Here is an 18175-nt window from a genome sequence, read left to right on the forward strand (position 1 = left end):
TGCAGATAGATCCAAATCCCAAAAAGGTGTTGGGTATGGGTCCCACTATGTGGGAAACCCATAGTTTCTGCCATAATGTTTTGTCAAAAGCCATTATGGAGTTTTTAACGGGTATTGGGCAGAAAATTTGGTAGAGAGCAAAAAAAAAAAATCTCAAATTAAAACAGAGAGAAAGAGAGAAGAAAATTTTAGTTTTTCAAGTTTGGTGCAGCAGTGATCAACTCTTCGATCGAAGGTTCATCCGTGGTTCGATTGAGCTGATTTTTGGACAGCAGCTAGGCGATAAGGTGTTCTTGACTTTGTACGGTCGGATTTTTCATCCGAGTCTTGTAGCATCGGAAATACCCATTTTTCAGCAGCTACGTTTTTGGTGATGTTCTCTCATTTTTCTCTCTTTTGCTAAAGATTACATGTTGTTAGCCTTGTCGGAGTTGAATGCTTGTTGTAGGCTTGATATTGTGATCTTGTAGTTGAACATTTGATGATAGTGGAGCTCTTTATCGGACTCTAAAGTCCCGTGGTTTTTACCCTTAATTTAGAGGGGTTTTCCACGTAAAAATATCGGTGTCTCTATTTATGTTTGTTGTGGTTGCATTAGTTGATTTGTGGTTGATTAAGGTTGCTAGAAAACATATCTTGTGCTATTGTGCTTGCCATAATTTTTACAGGAGTTATAAGGAGAGAAAGAACACCGGTTGTGCTTTCGCTTTGTTTCGGTTGTTCAGTTTCTTCCCAACAAACTGGTATCAGAGCTTGGTTATTGTGTCAGATAATTATGGAAATTAATACGAGCAAGATGATTATGTTGAATGGCACAAATTATCAACTTTGGCGGAATAAAATGAAGGACTTGTTGTTTGTGAAGGCTTTGCATCTTCCGGTCTTTACTACTCAAAAACCCGATTCGAAAAGTGATGAAGAATGGGAATTTGAGCATCAACAAGTGTGTGGCTTTATTCGGCAATTTGTTGAAGAAAATGTTTACAATCACATTGATCAGGAGACACATGCTCGAACATTGTGGGAGAAGCTTGAAAGCTTGTATGCTTCGAGGTCGGGCAATAACAAGTTATTTTTGCTGAAGAAAATGATGGCGCTGAAATATAAAGAAGGAATGTCTATAGCTGACCATGTTAGTGAATTTCAGAGTATGATGAATCAGTTGCTTGGTATGGGTGTCAAATTTGATGACGAGATTTTAGGACTTTGGTTGCTTGCTACTCTACCAGACTCTTGGGAGACCTTTTGAGTCTCACTCATTAATTCTGCCCCACAGGGTATTATTACTTTGGATTTGGCTAAGAGTGGTGTGTTGAATGAAGAGGTTAGAAGAAGATCTCAGGGTTCTACATCACAGTCCGAGGTGTTGGTTATCGAGAACAGGGGGAGAAACAGAAACAAAGATGGAAAGGGTAGAGATAAAAGCCGAAGCAAGTCAAGATCGAGATACAAGAATCTTGAGTGTCATCATTGTGGTAAGAAAGGTCATATCAAGAAATATTGCTTCAAGTGGAAGAAAGAGAACAAAAGTGGTGGTGATAAACACGACCGGAATGACGATGAAAAATTCGAGCGTGTTGCTACTGTTACTCGTGAAGATTTGTTAGTTATTTGTGATCAGAATTTGGTCAACCTAGCATGCGACGAGACTAGTTGGGTGATTGATACTGGTGCATCACTTCATGTCACGTCGAGGAAGGAATTCTTCACATCTTATACTCCTGGTGATTTTGGGGTATTGAAGATGGGTAATGATGGTTTGGTTTCGGTTATTGGTATGGGAGATGTTAGCTTGGTAAGTAACAATGGAACAAAGTTAACTCTCAAGGATGTCAGACATGCACCGGATGTCCGTTTGAATTTGATTTCTGCAGGAAAACTTGATGATGAGGGATTCTGTAACACCTTCAGTGAAGGGCAGTGGAAGCTGACTAAAGGCTACTTGGTTGTGGCTCGAGGAAAGAAGAGCTCAAATTTGTACTTGATGCAAGCTTTGACTTCTCGAGAGACGGTGAATGTGACACTGAATGACAACTCAACTGAGTTGTGGCATAAACGACTCAGTCACATGAGTGAAAAGGGGCTTAGTTGTTTAGTGAAGAAGAATCAACTTTCGGGTTTAAAGAATGCTACACTGAAGAATTGTGCTCATTGTCTAGCAGGAAAACAGAAAAGAGTTTCATTTAGAAGCCATCCTCCTCATAGGAAATCAGAGTTGCTAGAGTTGGTCCATTGAGATGTTTGTGGTCCGATAAAAGTAAGATCACATGGTGGTGCACTTTACTTTGTGACTTTCATTGATGATTGTTCAAGAAAGCTATGGGTTTACACTTTGAAGTCTAAAAATCAAGTCTTTGAGGTGTTTAAACAGTTTCAAGCATCAGTTGAAAGGGAAACTGGGAAGAAGTTGAAGTGCATTCGTACTGATATTGGTGGCGAGTACACAGGGTCGTTTCATGAGTATTGTCTGCGACAGGGAATCAGACATCAGAGAACACCACCAAAGACTCCACAGTTAAATGGGTTAGCTGAAAGAATGAACCGAACATTGATTGAGAGAGTCAGATGTTTGTTGTCAGATGCAAAGTTACCAAGATCGTTTTGGGCTGAAGCTTTGAATACAGTGACACATGTGATAAATCTGTCTCCTAGTGTTCCTTTGAAAGGTGATGTGCCAGATAGAGTTTGGTTTGGTAAAGACGTGTCATATGATCACCTACGTGTGTTCGGTTGTAAAACATTTGTTCATGTTCCAAAGGATGAAAGATCCAAGGTGGATGCCAAGGCTCGACAATGCATTTTTATTGGTTATGGTCTAGATGGTGAGTTTGGTTATAGACTCTATGATCCAGTTCAGAAGAAACTCGTGAGAAGCAAAGATGTTGTCTTCATTGAGGATCAGACCATTGATGACATTGATAAGACGGAGAAAGTGGATTCACAAGGTAGTGGTGACTTGATCGATGTGAATCCGGTTCCCCTAGACTCTTCACCAGATCCTATCCAGGATGATGTGCATGGTGATGTTAGTGGTGACCATCAGACTATAGGTGACTTTGATACTCCCATGGATGATGTTGTGAATGATCAACAACAAGCACCTATAGCTCCACCAGCAGTTCCACTTCGAAGGTCTTCCAGAGATCGACGATCTTCTGTCAGGTATTCTCATGATGAATATGTTCTTTTGACTGACGGGGGAGAACCTGAATGTTATGAAGAGGCTATGGAGAGTGAATGCAAAGATCAGTGGGTTGAAGCGATGAAAGGCGAACTTCAATCATTGCATGAGAACCATAATTTTGAATTGGTGAAACTGCCTAAGGGCAAAAGAGCTTTGAAGAATCGGTGGGTTTACAGGTTGAAGCAAGAAGAGAAGTCTTCATCTCCACGATACAAAGCTAGATTGGTCGTCAAGGGTTATACTCAGAAAAAGGGGGTTGATTTTGAAGAAATATTTTCTCCGGTTGTGAAGATGTCCTCTATCAGAACTATACTGAGTTTGGCAGCTTGTTATGACCTAGAGGTTGAACAAATGGATGTGAAAACTGCTTTTCTTCATGGTGACTTGGAAGAAGAGCTTTACATGGAGCAGCCAGAGGGTTTTGTTGCACAAGGGAAAGAGGACTATGTGTGCAGATTGAAGAAGAGCTTGTATGGTTTGAAGCAAGCTCCAAGGCAATGGTACAAGAAGTTTGAGTCTGTTATGGGGGAGCAAGGCTACAAGAAGACTACTTCTGATCATTGTGTGTTTGTTAAGAGATTCTCTGGTGATGATTTTATTATTCTTTTGCTCTATGTTGATGATATGCTTATTGTTGGTCAGAATGCTTCTAGAATTGAGAAGTTGAAACAAGAGTTGAGTAAATCCTTTGCAATGAAGGATTTGGGGCCAGCAAAGCAAATTCTTGGCATAAGACTGACACGTGATAGAAAGGCCAAGAAATTATGGTTATCACAAGAGAGGTACATTGAGAAAGTACTTCAAAGGTTTAGTATGGACAAAGCTAAAGCGGTGAATACTCCCTTTGCTATGCACTTTAGATTGAGTGTTAAGCATAGTCCTTCCACAGAAAAGGAGAAGGAAGAGATGCAGAAAATTCCTTACTCTTCAGCCGTGGGTAGTTTGATGTACGCAATGGTTTGCACGAGACCAGACTTGGCTTATGCCGTTGGTACAGTTAGTCAGTTTCTTTCTAATCCAGGCAGAGAGCATTGGAATGCAGTGAAGTGGATTATGAGATATCTTCGTGGCACTTCCAACATGAAACTTTGTTTCGGCAATGAGAAACCTGTTCTTGTTGGGTATACAGATTCAGACATGGCCGGAGACATTGACTCGAGGAGATCTACTTCAGGTTACTTAATCACTTATGCAGGGGGAGCTGTGGCATGGCAATCGAGACTGCAAAAGTGTGTTGCATTGTCCACCACCGAATCAGAGTTCATTGCAGCAACCGAAGCGTGTAAGGAGATGCTTTGGATGAAGAAGTTTGTGCATGAGCTTGGTTTTACTCAGGAGAAGTATGTCCTGTACTGTGATAGCCAGAGTGCTATTCATCTTGGTAAGAACTCAACTTTTCATGCTAGATCTAAGCATATTGATGTGAGGTACCATTGGATACGAGATGTTCTTGAAGCTAAGCTGTTAGAGCTTGAGAAGATACACACTAATGATAATGGTGCTGATATGTTGACGAAGGCCTTACCAAGAGGAAAGTTTGAAGCATGTTGTTTGACCTCCGGCATGGAGGCATTCCCCACATAGTTGGAGGGGGAGATTTGTTGGGTATGGGTCCCACTATGTGGGAAACCCATAGTTTCTGCCATAATGTTTTGTCAAAAGCCATTATGGGGTTTTTAACGGGTATTGGGCAGAAAATTCGGTAGAGAGCAAAAAAAAAAAATCTCAAATTAAAACAGAGAGAAAGAGAGAAGAAAATTTCAGTTTTTCAAGTTTGGTGCAGCAGTGATCAACTCTTCGATCGAAGGTTCATCCGTGGTTCGATTGAGCTGATTTTTGGACAGCAGCTAGGCGATAAGGTGTTCTTGACTTTGTACGGTCGGATTTTTCATCCGAGTCTTGTAGCGTCGGAAATACCCATTTTTCAGAAGCTACGTTTTTGGTGATGTTCTCTCATTTTTCTCTCTTTTGCTAAAGATTACATGTTGTTAGCCTTGTCGGAGTTGAATGCTTGTTGTAGGCTTGATATTGTGATCTTGTAGTTGAACATTTGATGATAGTGGAGCTCTTTATCGGACTCTAAAGTCCCGTGGTTTTACCCTTAATTTAGAGGGGTTTTCCACGTAAAAATATCGGTGTCTCTATTTATGTTTGTTGTGGTTGCATTAGTTGATTTGTGGTTGATTAAGGTTGCTAGAGAACATATCTTGTGCTATTGTGCTTGCCATAATTTTTACAGGAGTTATAAGGAGAGAAAGAACACCGGTTGTGCTTTCGCTTTGTTTCGGTTGTTCGGTTGTTCGGTTTCTTCCCAACAAAAGGAACACCTTAATTACCATTATTTGTTTAAGGACACGTTTGAACTCCAAAATATAAACCTGTCAATCATCTAGCTTAATCACATTCCAACTGGCGATTCCCATGATGCAATTCTTTCCATTTAAAGAGCAGTTTCACTTGCCTAACCATCCCACAAACACAGCACTGCTGATTATCAACTCTCTCTCTCTCATGGAAGGAGAAACAAGTAATGTTGTGATCAAAGTGGAGGCTGAATCAGATGTTGAGCCCATTTCAGTCCAAAGATGCTGCAGTCTTGTTTCAGACCAGAGTAATGAAAGAATCTGCAGGTACAAAGAATGCAGGCGCAACCATGCCGCTTCAATTGGCCGCTACGCTATTGACGGTTGTGGGGAGTTCATTTGTTGCAAAGACGACGTATTCATGTGTGCTGCATGCGGCTGTCATCGCAGCTTCCACCGCAAAGATTATTTGCCTCCTCCACCTCAACCAAAATTAATGCCATCATGCCTGGCACCCTTGCCTTTAGCATCCCACAATGGGCTCACTGGCGAGACTTCCTTGTTCGTTAAGGACCGGAATAACACTGTTGCAGGGCCCGGCGCAGAGGAACAAAACACGAACAAGGAAGCAAAAAGAACAAGGCTAACAGTGGAGCAGAAGAACAAAATGATGAGGTTCGCTGATAAGTTAGGGTGGAGGTCCCAGGGGCACGACGACGCTGAGATCCGACAGTTCTGCGAGCAAGTCGGAATTACGAAGCGCGTGTTCGTCGTTTGGTTGAACAACAACAGGCGTCGGAGCCGGAAGGGTTCTAAGTGATTATCCCCCGCATATGCATGTGGCTGAATAAATGAAATAAATAACAATAATTATATGAGATCTCGCCTCCTTGTTTCAAATTAGGGTTTCTGTTTCACTGTCTTGTCTGTTTATTTCAAGGGTCGTCCTTCGTTGTTTTCTCTTTATGTTATTGTAACTGAATCTCTGTCACGTCGTTGCTTTTGCTTGTTTCTAGGCTTCTTTGAGCGTTTATGTTTCAACTTAAAATATTGTATTTGAAGCTATTATTATTATTATTAACTCATTTATCGCTATATCCATAGTTAGTGACCAGATTAAACACTTAATTTGTTCTTTCCATCAAAGATCTTAACTTGTTCTTTCCATTAAAGAAAATTTTAATCCACCTATAATTATATGGATTGAGGGGATACTAAAAAAACTTAATGATAGGGATATGAATATAAGAACGTTGTCCTCGGATTCGGTAATAACGTTATTGTTTACATGCTTAATGGTAGGGAAGAGGAGGCGTTTAATCTTTCCATAGCAAGAAGTATAAATGACCTTAAATAGCAACAACGGAATGTTATTATCGCACATATATATCATGAAGCAAACTCAGTCAACTGATCTAGTTCTAGCTTACCAGATTTTTTTCATTTTCTATCAGTCACCTATGGGTTTCGAGAATAAACTCTTGAGTGCTTGTATGGGAGGAGAAATGTTTGTATTTAGAGTGTTGTGAGGCACTCTCTTTTTACCCAAAAAAAAAATCGTTGTTCCTCCCTTTTGTTATATAAAAAGAGAGGATTTATTTAAGTTTGCAATTGTTGAGAAATGAAGTTTTAATTAGAAGTAACATGAAGACAAAAGCTAGAAGAAACATACATAACGTTCATCCATGATTACAGAAGAGAACAAGAAAAAGTAGTAAAACATACAAGAAACGAAGGAAAGCTAATTAATTTATTATACTGCCTGATTAACTTCATCCCCGCTCTCAGAGTCAGTCTTTTCTTCACCTTCCTCTGGGCTTAAGGATGACCCTTGACCCTCAACTAGTTCATAATTAGAAAGCTGCTGCTGCTGTAGTGATCGCATCAGCCATGGTGCTGGCGGTCGAGGTTCAAGCCTTGTTAGGGGAAGGGAATAAAGAAAGTCCATAATACGGTGGAATCTGGTATTGTCTTGGACATGAGGCTGTGGAGGCATTACTTTCCGGTGAAAGCTACGGTGGCATCCACACCCTGCACAAAAGAGGGCTTCCTTGGTTTGGTCTTCGCTAGCTGATCTCTTCATGAACTTCTCGCAACCGTCTACAATGTATCTTCCAATGGGAGCAAGATAGTTGCGCCTGCATTCCATGTATGTCTCTCCGCCTTGTTCATCAACACCATCACCGTCCATCCCTTGGACAGAATTGGCTTCAACTTCAACAACAACAGCTGCTTTGTTGATTTCATCAGTTTTTATTGATTTTTCCATGATGAAAGAAATGAAAGAAAGACACTGCTACTTACTGGCATTGGGCATATATTGGTCACATCTTTTAACAAATGAAACGGCTGTTTTTTGAGTTTTGGCCGTCATCAGAATCAAACAAAAAGTGTTTAATGCTGCGACACTTAGTTAAAGTAGATTCTCGAGTAGAAGTGTGACAAGTATCTGGAGAATGGGGCTAAGGACAGCCGACGGTTGTGTCACACACTGGATTTTAGTGCTCTCTCTATTTCCAATTATTCTCTTTTGTAACATGCACGTTATTATGTATTCTCTTTTCAAGTATTTGTTTCCATTAATTCATGAATTTTTTAGATATATATATACATATATATATTATCAATTTGTATTAACGTACAGATAAATTTTGTAGATTTTAAGTATGTAATTTATTGCTGTTTAGTCTTAGTTCGGTTGATTTTGATATTATTGTCAATACAAGAGTACATGAGCTTAAGCGCGCTAAAAATTGAGAACGAGTTATAGGTAGTTTTAAACATTATATAATAAAAAAATATACATCTTATTTTGTCCATTAATTTTGACTCTTTTTGTCTATTTATTAATCGTATTCTTTTTGCTGTTTAATAATATATTCCTCGTATCAGTATATTCTATTTTGTCGATTTCTTAATCATATATATATCATTCTTTTTGTCGTAATATAAATCATTAATGTATTAATATTTTCGTCGATTTCTTAATCACACATTTAACTCTCTCTTTTTTTTGTCGTTGTGCGAATTGCCTCGTGTTCATATCTTTTTTTTTCATGATTCCATAATTGTTGTAACGCCCCAAAATTTGACTTTAGTTCGTTAGATTTTTTCATAATTAAGTATTTACTTTAGTGGTTAAGTGTTTTATTTATGTGCTTAAGGTTTGGGGTTCAAGTCCCATTTTTGGAAATTTTGCTTTTTGTTTTGAATCAACCCTCACTTTCAAACTTTTGACTTAAGATTAATTTTGTGTAAACTTATATTAAGAATGAGCTTGTTGGTTTAATAGTTAAACTTTTGTATAACCTTTGGTCTTATGTTCGAGTTTCTGCAAAAGCTATGAGAAAATATCTTATGCTAGTTTATAAAAATTAGTTTATTTTAAGGTAATTAAATTCCTTTATTTTTGTTAAAATTTTTTTCACGTTTTATTTCTTTCACATTCAAGTCCCATTTTTGGAAATTTTGCTATTTGTTTTGAATCAACCCTCACTTTTAAACTTTCGACTTAAGATTAATTTTGCATAAACTTGTGTTAAGAATGAGCTTACTGGTTTAATGGTTAAACTTTTGTATACCCTTTGCTCTTGTGTTCAAGTTTCTGCAAAAGCTATGAGAAAACATCTTATACTAGTTTATAAAAATTAGTCTATTTTAAGGTAATTAAATTCCTTTATTTTTGTTAAAATTTCTTTCACGTTTTATTTCTTCCTTTATCCTTCCTTTTTACCCTTTTTTTTCTTCTTTCTTTCTTTCTACTATTTTACTTTTCTTCCTCTGTTGATCTTGTTGCTGATTTGTCAAGGAAATTGTGTTGTTTGTGCGATTGAAGGGTTAATAGCGTAAGTTCTATTGTGAATTTTTGATAATGTTCATTTTGCTTGTTGTTTGTCAAAATTGAGTTTTTCTGTTGTTTTGTTCAATTTCTTCATTTAGACGAAGGTGTTGTGAATCAAAATCCTTCAACGTTCTCAGTCTCGTTCTGCTGTTTTAGTGTGAGGGTACGTGTTAGTTTTCGTTTCAAGTCTTTGAGTCGAAGTGTTTTGACGTAGTTTCGGTTTCGATTGTTAGTTTAGCGAATTGGTTCGATTAATTCATCTGATTGGTCAATGTAATGACGTTTTAGGTTATCGGATCATCTCTGTTGCTTATACGTCAAACTCATATCAGGTGTATAATGAAAAACCGAGAATTTTGCGAACGACGAAAGCCAAAATCCACGGTTGTCGACACCACACAGTCTTGTACTAGTCCGTGTGGTAGGTCGTGTAAGACATTGGCTTGGGTCACATGGGCGTGTGTCTAGGCTGTGTGAGGGACTATTTTATTTTTGAGTCACACGGTCGAATGACATGGGTGTGTATCTAGACCGTGTGACTCTCTAACTTGAGTAACATGGTTGTGTGTCAGACCGTATAACTCTCTAACTTAGGTCACACGGCTGTGTGCCAGGTCGTGTGGGCCATACGGGCCATCTATGTAGGCCGTGTGAATCCACTCGGGCGTGTGGGCCAAAATTCTAATTTTTTTGCTAGGGTCGCAAACGTCGTTCGGATCAAACATAGGCCTTCCATAAGGTTCGTATAATTTGAATTAGGTTATATAACTTGATATATGATGACCTAATGATAAAAATTTTGTTATCTGTATGTATATCTGACGTGATATTTGTTAAATGAGTATGATCCGCACTATCTGAATATGCTCTGAATTTGTATAACTGAATAAGCATCTCTGATATCTGATCCCTTTGTATTTGCATTGGGTTGGGGTTTGTGTAAAGAATAAAGTGTGGGTAGTTTAATGATCTGTTGATTCTAGTGGCTAAGCCATATATATATGATTCTGGGGATTTATTGCGTTTTGATCTAGCAACTAGTTTGCAACTATTCTCAAATGTGTCATGCAGTTACTATGCGATGTGTAGGGATGAACGGAGATGGTGTGTAGCGGAGAAGGGTCAGAGTAAGCTTAAGAGGGGTTCAGGTCCCTCTAGTTCAGTTCAACACCCTAAGAAACAAGCTAGATTTGATGGGCCTCCAAGGGCTGAGGTGCCGATTACATCGTCTGAGGTTCAGGCTTGTAGTGGCTGTGGTAGATGCCACCCAGGTGAGTGCTGGAGGAGGTTAGGAGCCTGTTTACGATGCAGGTCAATGGGGTATCGCATTAGGGATTGCCCCCTTCATTCTGATCAGGTGCAAGCTTCTGTACAAGCTACAGCTCCGGGTTCAGTTTAGCCTCCGAAGGCAGTCCAACTGCCACCTAGGGGTCGTGGTTCGGCCAAGGGTGGTAACGGTTCTGGGAGGGGTTGGAGAGCATCAGACAGAGCTGTGAATTAGACTAAAGCACAACAACTTGCCTTAGTGTATGTGGCGAGGCACCTACTATTTATCTACAGTGAGCTTCTGCTTTTACTGTTTTGGTGTTTGAATGATGAGTTCTAGGGAACTCGTAGTGTGTAACGGATGGATGGGTAGGCCCTTTGCATTGTTTTACATTTGAACATGCCCATGTATATACACTATTTACTGAACTGCCATGAACTATTATCAACATTGATATTGTTGGCTACGTGCCCTACTATGATTGTTTAAATATATGCAAAACTACTGGTTGTTCTGTTAAGACTCACACTGAGCTTTTTAAGCTCACCCTTTTAGTTTACTTCTTACAGATAACCTTCAAGGTTAGGATCAGAATTGACGATTCAGAGGTCTCGTCTCAGATTATTTAATAAAGCACTTTAAAATTTTTATTTTATTTATTATGGTGTTTTTGGGATTGTAATTTTATTAAATATGGACTATGGCATGGGTCATTTTTATTTGGATTTTGTATGCATGGAATTTTGGATAAAAATCGAACAATTTTTAATAACCGACCTAATATAGCATAAAACACGGTTTTTCGAATTAAGTTTAAGGCGTCACTTTTTCCGTCGAGTAACAATGAAATGGAGTTTTAAAAGGCCAAACGACAAAATCAATTATGTTTCCTAAAAATGACACAATTTCAATAAACTGGACTTTAAGTTTCTAGCTTATAAAACTGATGTTTTGGAAAACCTAAGGCAATTATTAAAAGTGTTTTTTTTTCTCCAAATCAGACAAATAAATGTTTTGAAACTGAATGGATTTACTAGGCTATTTTGGTGGACATTGTAGCCCTCAGAATTTGATCTTAATATCTAGGCTGGGTTTGAGAGGTTATATGCTCTTGAAATAGATTTGGACATTTTTTTTCTTTAGTAAAAAAAGAGGAAAGACGACTTTCTTCAAAAATAGGTTTTGGCTACCTTTTTTCAGTTAAATAATATTCGAAGATAAGGTTCTTCAAAACCAATATGATGTTTTTCAGGATTTCTTCAAGTTCTTCAGAAATTTCTCAAGATTCTAAAAAGAGCTTAGAGTATGTAAAATCTTCCCTTTTGAGAACTTTTAGATTTATTAAGTTGTGAATGTGTAGAATGACTTTGAGGTAACCTCCTTTTCTAATGTCTGTTCTTCAATTAAAAGAGTTATTGTGAAATGTAAACTCTATTAAATATTCGTTTACTATTATCCCTTAATTAATTTAATTTGTAATCATATAAATTTTTATGGTTTACCTCTAAATTAATTTAAATTAATTAGAGAAAAATAATTATGACATAATATGTGATATTATCATTTTAACTTATAATGATTTCAACTTAACACGTAACATTTTATAATTGATTTCAATAATTATTTTTGTCAACGATCATTATCACCATTAATTTTAATCTCACAATCTCGCTTTAAATTTTGGATAACCGTGGCTATACATAAATATTTTAAACCCTAAAATAAAACTTTCTAACTCAATCCAACGTTAAATAAACAAAAAATTGCTATTTCGGCCCACAAAAGAAACCATTTATTGCTATTAGGCCAGGCCGAGCCCATTAATGGGTGCGTATCCAATTTTTTGTGGCTTGTATGCACTTTATCCTTGGGTCAGAGGTGATTGGTGAAGAGCATCGAGCAGAATATCTCCGGCCGCATCCAATCACAGCTTCCAACAATTTAGTATTCGCGACCAAAGAAAAAAGGAATCTGAAAAGTATCTTCCTTCCATTTGCGGCGGCTGGTTTGTTTGTCGCACGAGTCGTCACTGTTTCTGCTTCAAAATCATTTTAGAAACTGATAGTTAGGGTTTTATTTTCACCAGCCATTGTAAGATGTCTCTGTTGCAGCCGTATTTCCAGCAATGCGCCTCCGCAGCCTTCTCAATCTCATTCCCTTCTCACTCTTTCTACGTTTCCGTTTCTAAACGTACCTTCATCTCTTGTTGCTCCTCCCAGTCCCAAACGGCCCTTGTCGACTCCCCAGTCGATTCTAAAATCGCTGAAAGGGATGAGATTCGTCTCGGCTTGCCTAGCAAGGGTCGCATGGCTGCCGACACTCTCGATCTACTCAAGGTGCCACTTTAACTCCCTGCTCTACTTGGTTCAACATTAAATTATATTTTATTTGTTTAGAAATTTGATTTTAAGGCTAATTATGTCCATGAGAAGTTATTTTAAAGGTAACTTTTCTAAGTAACAAATGTGTACATAGTTTCAAATAATTATGCTTGAATGTGCGTTACATTTTAATCACTTTAATTGTACTTCCTTTTTTTGTTCTTTGAAAAATAATGTTCTGAACCATTTCGATCTTCTGTATTCTCTACAAAAGGATTGTCAATTGTCGGTTAAGCAAGTCAATCCGAGGCAGTATGTTGCACAAATACCTCAGGTTTGTGTCATTTTTCGATCTCACGATTTGCATTGTACTTGGCATCTGTATCTCGTTTATGTATGATTGATATTCCATGTTTAATCTGTTCTTTCCCCAGCTTTCCAATTTAGAAGTCTGGTTTCAGCGGCCCAAAGACATTGTCCGCAAATTGTTATCTGGAGATTTAGATCTTGGTATCGTGGGGCTCGATACTGTCAGTGAATATGGACAAGTAAGTTTTGAAGTATAGGATGCCATTTAACCATGGTAATCCTTTGTAGTGCTTTGCCATTGTGAAAATATCACTAGTAACTGAAATATCCAATTCGGTGCAGTGATTATGTAATATGTAGAATTCCAGCCTTGAAATGTCATGTTAACTTTAGAACTAGCTCTTATATGTTATTGTTTGAGTTATCTAGAGTTGAGTTCGGTTGTAATGTGGTTTGTTCTAATACTGCATTTATCCTTGTCTTCATATAAGCAAAAAGAGTTGCCCTTGGAAAAATGAGTGCAGATTAAAGTCTTATTGTTTAAATACATTTACAGGGAAATGAAGATCTTATCATTGTTCATGATGCCCTTGATTATGGAGATTGTCGTTTATCTCTTGCAGTAAGTGTTCTTTGTTACAAGTATTTATTGAGCTCCTGATATCCCTGCTAGTGATGGTTTGTATTTTGTTTTTTCAGATTCCTAAGTATGGGATCTTTGAGAATATCAATTCATTGAGGGAGCTGGCTGAGATGCCCCAGTGGACTGTTGAGAAACCTTTAAGAGTTGCAACTGGCTTCACTTATGTATGATATGTCCTTCACTGATTCATGCTTTTCAGACTTTATTTGTCATACAATCTGTTGCAGTAGCTTATTGACCGAATTCTATTTGAATTTAATTTCTTTTTTGCCTTTCTGCACAGCTTGGTCCTAAATTTATGAAAGAACATGGATTGAAGCATGTGATATTTTCAACTGCTGATGGAGCTTTAGAGGCAGCTCCTGCGGTAAGAATTAAGTTCTCCCCTAGTACCTGTAATTTAGGGTTTTCTTTCGAAGATTTTTTTTCCTTATCATTTATTAGTTTAAATGCACCTTTCAATGTCTATCCGCCTCTTCTTTCTTTTCTGTCTTTCACCTAGTTGATATTTGATTGGACAAATTGTTGTTACTGTATTGAAGGGAGTGACTTTAAAAGGGATCTAGATAAGGAAAAGCAATCTGGAAAACTAGTGATTCTGTTTATTTATGTGATGTTTATAGAAATCATTTCTCTTGTTAATATAGATGGGAATAGCTGATGCGATTTTGGACCTTGTTAGTAGTGGGACTACATTGAGGGAGAACAATTTGAAAGAAATTGAAGGTGGAGTTGTATTAGAAAGCCAGGTAACCATATCTTTGTCTTTTCCTGTTCATTCAATGTTCAAGATAGTGATCTTCTAGTCTGGAGTATGCAATTTGAAAAGGATTTGCTTTTAGAGTACCTTGCCTAATCTCAAGAGTCCATTTTACTCCAGGCTGTTCTAGTTGCAAGCCGGAAAGCGTTAATCCAGCGGAAGGGTGCACTGGACACCACACATGAGATTCTTGAAAGATTTGAGGCCCATTTGAGGGCACTTGGTCAGTTCACGGTGCGAATATTCATGATTCCAGTCTCTTGGATTTCATTTCCTTTTCTTCCTTGAATTCTTCCTGTTTATATGCTTTCTTATGGCAGGTAACTGCAAATATGAGGGGCGGTAGCGCAGAGGAAGTGGCTGAGCGAGTATTGACCCAGCCATCTTTGGCCGGGTTGCAGGTGAAGTTTGAAAAGATTTTGTTCTCTACATCCATTTTTGGAATGAACTTGGAATCATTACAAAATTTACTTTGAATTACTTAAAGGATTTTCTTAATGCTATTGTTAAATCTACAAAGACATCTAAAAGTTATTAATATTTGCATTTTCAGGGCCCCACGGTATGTCCAGTTTTCTGTAAGCGTGATGGAAAAGTAACTGCTGACTACTATGCCATAGTCATATGCGTACCTAAGAAAGCTTTATACAAGTCTGTACAACAATTGAGAGCGGTAATTCGTGATGAATTATAATAAAGTCTACCTATATGTTATGGCTACTGTTGCTCAAGTGCTTGCTCTATTTAATCCATTACACTTTTGAATTTAAATCCAAGGCTAAATCTGTATTCCAATAAGCACACTACTTCCTCGTGTTTTTCCTTCCTTCTTAAATGATTTCCCACCTACTGATGGTCATTATGAAAAGATATACTTTTGGGGAGTTATGCACATAGTTTGGTCCCAAAATAAAGATAAGTACTTGTTGGGTTTTAAGAAGTGATCGCTTTGTACATGCTATCATTATAGGCAATGGGGCCTGTTCCAACACCAATAGTAGTTTATTAAAAGTTTTGGTTAGTCTTAGGTTATATGCGTAGGTATAACAGCCCTCCCCCAACCTTAAAAAGGATTCAAGTGTTGTCACTGAACTTGATGTTGTGTGGTGCACAGATTGGAGGCAGCGGGGTGCTAATATCACCTTTGACCTACATTTTTGATGAAGAGACCCCAAGATGGAGAGAACTTCTTTCAAAGCTTGGTATCTAGTCCATTTGGGATTGATGCATGGGTGGTTTTACTTGCATTTCATATAAAAAGCTGAATAATTTGTAAGTGTCGAGGTGGTTGAAAATTTACTTTTGCCGAGAGATAGGGACCTTCAAAGTTTTGTCATGGTGGTCTTGTTTCTCAGTAGTGGCATTCTTCAGTCCCTTGTTTCTTTTGTCAATAATGTTTATTTTTATTTTTTGCATTTCTCCTCTTTGCAACCGTATCGATGGTATACAAAACATGTTTCCCTCTCTGTGCCGCTTGATGGATGTAAACTGTTAGGTTTCATGTTATCCAAGGATTTTCAGTTTGCTTAAAATATCTGTATTTGACACTTATGACTTGCAGTTTTATTACGCTTCCTGTCGCCATTTGCAAGCTTCCACCTGGGAACCAATTAAGGCATATTAAGAATTTTTAGTATGGTTTCCTAAGGAGTAATAATTTTGGAGCAAATATATATATATTTACATATTAGAGAAATTTCAAAATTGGTAACTTTTAAATTATTAATTTTTCATGCTAATATTTGGTAGGGAAAAATTATATATAATGATCATTTTAAAATATTGAAAAATTAAATAAAGAGAATTTATTAAGATCAACAAATTTTTGATAGTATCTAGTATAAAAAACATGAGGGATTATAACAAAAATTTAGAAGTATAAAAAATTAGAGGGAATACCAAATATTGATTAATCTTATAAAATTTATTTTATTTATTTGTTTTCACTAAATTTATCATTATATATAATATTTTTAGTACAAATATGCAAAATTAGTAATTTAAAAATTACCAATTTTTTACTGTTGGCAAAATCCCATTAAAATTTATTAAGATGCAAAATAATATTTTTAACTCAAAAAGTATATTTTCGATCCCAAATCCTCTTTCCAAAAGCGTATCAAAAAATCATTAAGGTTTATTAAAAGTTACGAAGGAATACAAAAAATTATGAGAGTATAAAAAAAATGATTAATGTAATTTAAGTTATGTTTAGTTTGAGTTATATTTAAATTGTAATCATTAAATTGAATTTGGTGTAGTTCAAGCTAATTTGATTTGAGTTAAATTTAGATTAATTTGCTTATATTAAAGTTTAGTTAATTCGAATCACTATAAATTAATTTGGTAGATTAATTTGTATATATTAAAGCTAATTTATTTGAATCGACACATGTAGACATGATGTAAGATAATTAGTGTTCGAGTAATATTTAAATTGAAATTTTGTTTAACTTAGATATACAATCAGATTAATTTAACTTAAAATAATTAAAATTTGTTTAAAAATTAAAATCAGATTAATCACCTTAGAATTGATAACTTTGAATTGTTTTTAATGAATTCATATATTTTTCTATATTGAAACAAAAGAGTTAGGTGAATCGTTGAAAGTGAATGTTGTTGAGGATTCCTCGTGTCTAAGCCTCGAACACTTAGAAGATTCGGTTTGTGATCTCTAAATTTCAATTGCCTTATATTGTGGTTAATTTAATTGTTTGATATTTTAAAATTATTTTGCGATTCTTTCCATTCTAATAATTGATTTAATGCTATTTTTCTTCAATGATTAAATGATACTCTATTTGAATTTCTATTTTTTATTAAATGATAAAAATGACTGGTAAAACTAGTAGGAAATTCATCGGATATAGTCGAGATGTCATAGAGTGTAGGGGTCCCCATCTTGCTTATTGTTTATTGTGCAGATTGCCTAGAGCATTTGAGAGTATTGTCATTGTTGCACTTTGCGCATTTAGTGTTCAGTTAGTCGTTGACTAAGTCGTGTTTATCACACAACGGAGTATTATCATTGTTGGTGCTTGCACCATTTTCATCGATCGTTTTGTGTTTGGTTGGACACTCGTGTGTTTGAATGTCTTTGCATTTTGTGTTACTTGCGTTTAATTTTAAAATGTGAATTTGTATCAGTTCATTATAAAAAATTGATAAATTGTTAACGATGTTTATTGTGAAATGTAATACGGAAACAAACTTGCTATACCTGAGATATTTAAATTGTTTCTAAAGCTGGTTACAAAACGCTTTATTGAATTATTTCCGTTATACTCGAAATATTTAAATGAATCAAATATTTTATTTATTGAAATTGAAAAAAAAATGCAATTTGCTATTAAAAATGTTTTATTAAATTACACCACTTGGGAAAATTTTCAATTGTTATTGAAATGATTTTCTTACTTTATTGAAAATGACTTAACAAATTGTTAATAATGTTTTTATGAAAAATTGTTTCTGTAACATCTCGATATTCGATCCGATCACCAGGTCCGAGCTACAAGGTGGCACATTTGATGCCAGAGCAACT

At 36.5% G+C, this 18175-nt stretch overlaps 3 protein-coding genes across 3 annotated transcripts; 2 read left to right on the plus strand and 1 right to left on the minus strand.

The window, feature by feature from the left end:
• Nucleotides 1–5604: 5604 nt before the first annotated feature.
• LOC107915219 (zinc-finger homeodomain protein 2) lies at nucleotides 5605–6573 on the plus strand. Its single transcript, XM_016844385.2, has one exon. The coding sequence runs from the start codon at nucleotides 5606–5608 to the stop codon at nucleotides 6305–6307; it is 702 nt and encodes a 233-aa protein (XP_016699874.1). The 5' UTR covers nucleotide 5605; the 3' UTR covers nucleotides 6308–6573.
• A 508-nt stretch (nucleotides 6574–7081) lies between these two features.
• LOC107915218 (zinc-finger homeodomain protein 2) lies at nucleotides 7082–7831 on the minus strand. Its single transcript, XM_016844383.2, has one exon. The coding sequence runs from the start codon at nucleotides 7754–7756 to the stop codon at nucleotides 7241–7243; it is 516 nt and encodes a 171-aa protein (XP_016699872.1). The 5' UTR covers nucleotides 7757–7831; the 3' UTR covers nucleotides 7082–7240.
• A 4632-nt stretch (nucleotides 7832–12463) lies between these two features.
• Nucleotides 12464–16160, plus strand: LOC107913812 (ATP phosphoribosyltransferase 2, chloroplastic). Its single transcript, XM_016842459.2, has 11 exons — nucleotides 12464–12931; nucleotides 13191–13250; nucleotides 13351–13464; nucleotides 13782–13847; nucleotides 13925–14032; nucleotides 14152–14235; nucleotides 14516–14617; nucleotides 14749–14862; nucleotides 14949–15029; nucleotides 15182–15301; nucleotides 15743–16160. The coding sequence occupies exons 1-11, from the start codon at nucleotides 12692–12694 to the stop codon at nucleotides 15836–15838; spliced, it is 1185 nt and encodes a 394-aa protein (XP_016697948.1). The 5' UTR covers nucleotides 12464–12691; the 3' UTR covers nucleotides 15839–16160.
• The last annotated feature ends 2015 nt before the right edge of the window (nucleotides 16161–18175 follow it).

This window comes from Gossypium hirsutum, chromosome D12 (genome assembly GCF_007990345.1).
Source record: "Gossypium hirsutum isolate 1008001.06 chromosome D12, Gossypium_hirsutum_v2.1, whole genome shotgun sequence".
NCBI classification, from domain to species: Eukaryota; Viridiplantae; Streptophyta; class Magnoliopsida; order Malvales; family Malvaceae; genus Gossypium; species Gossypium hirsutum.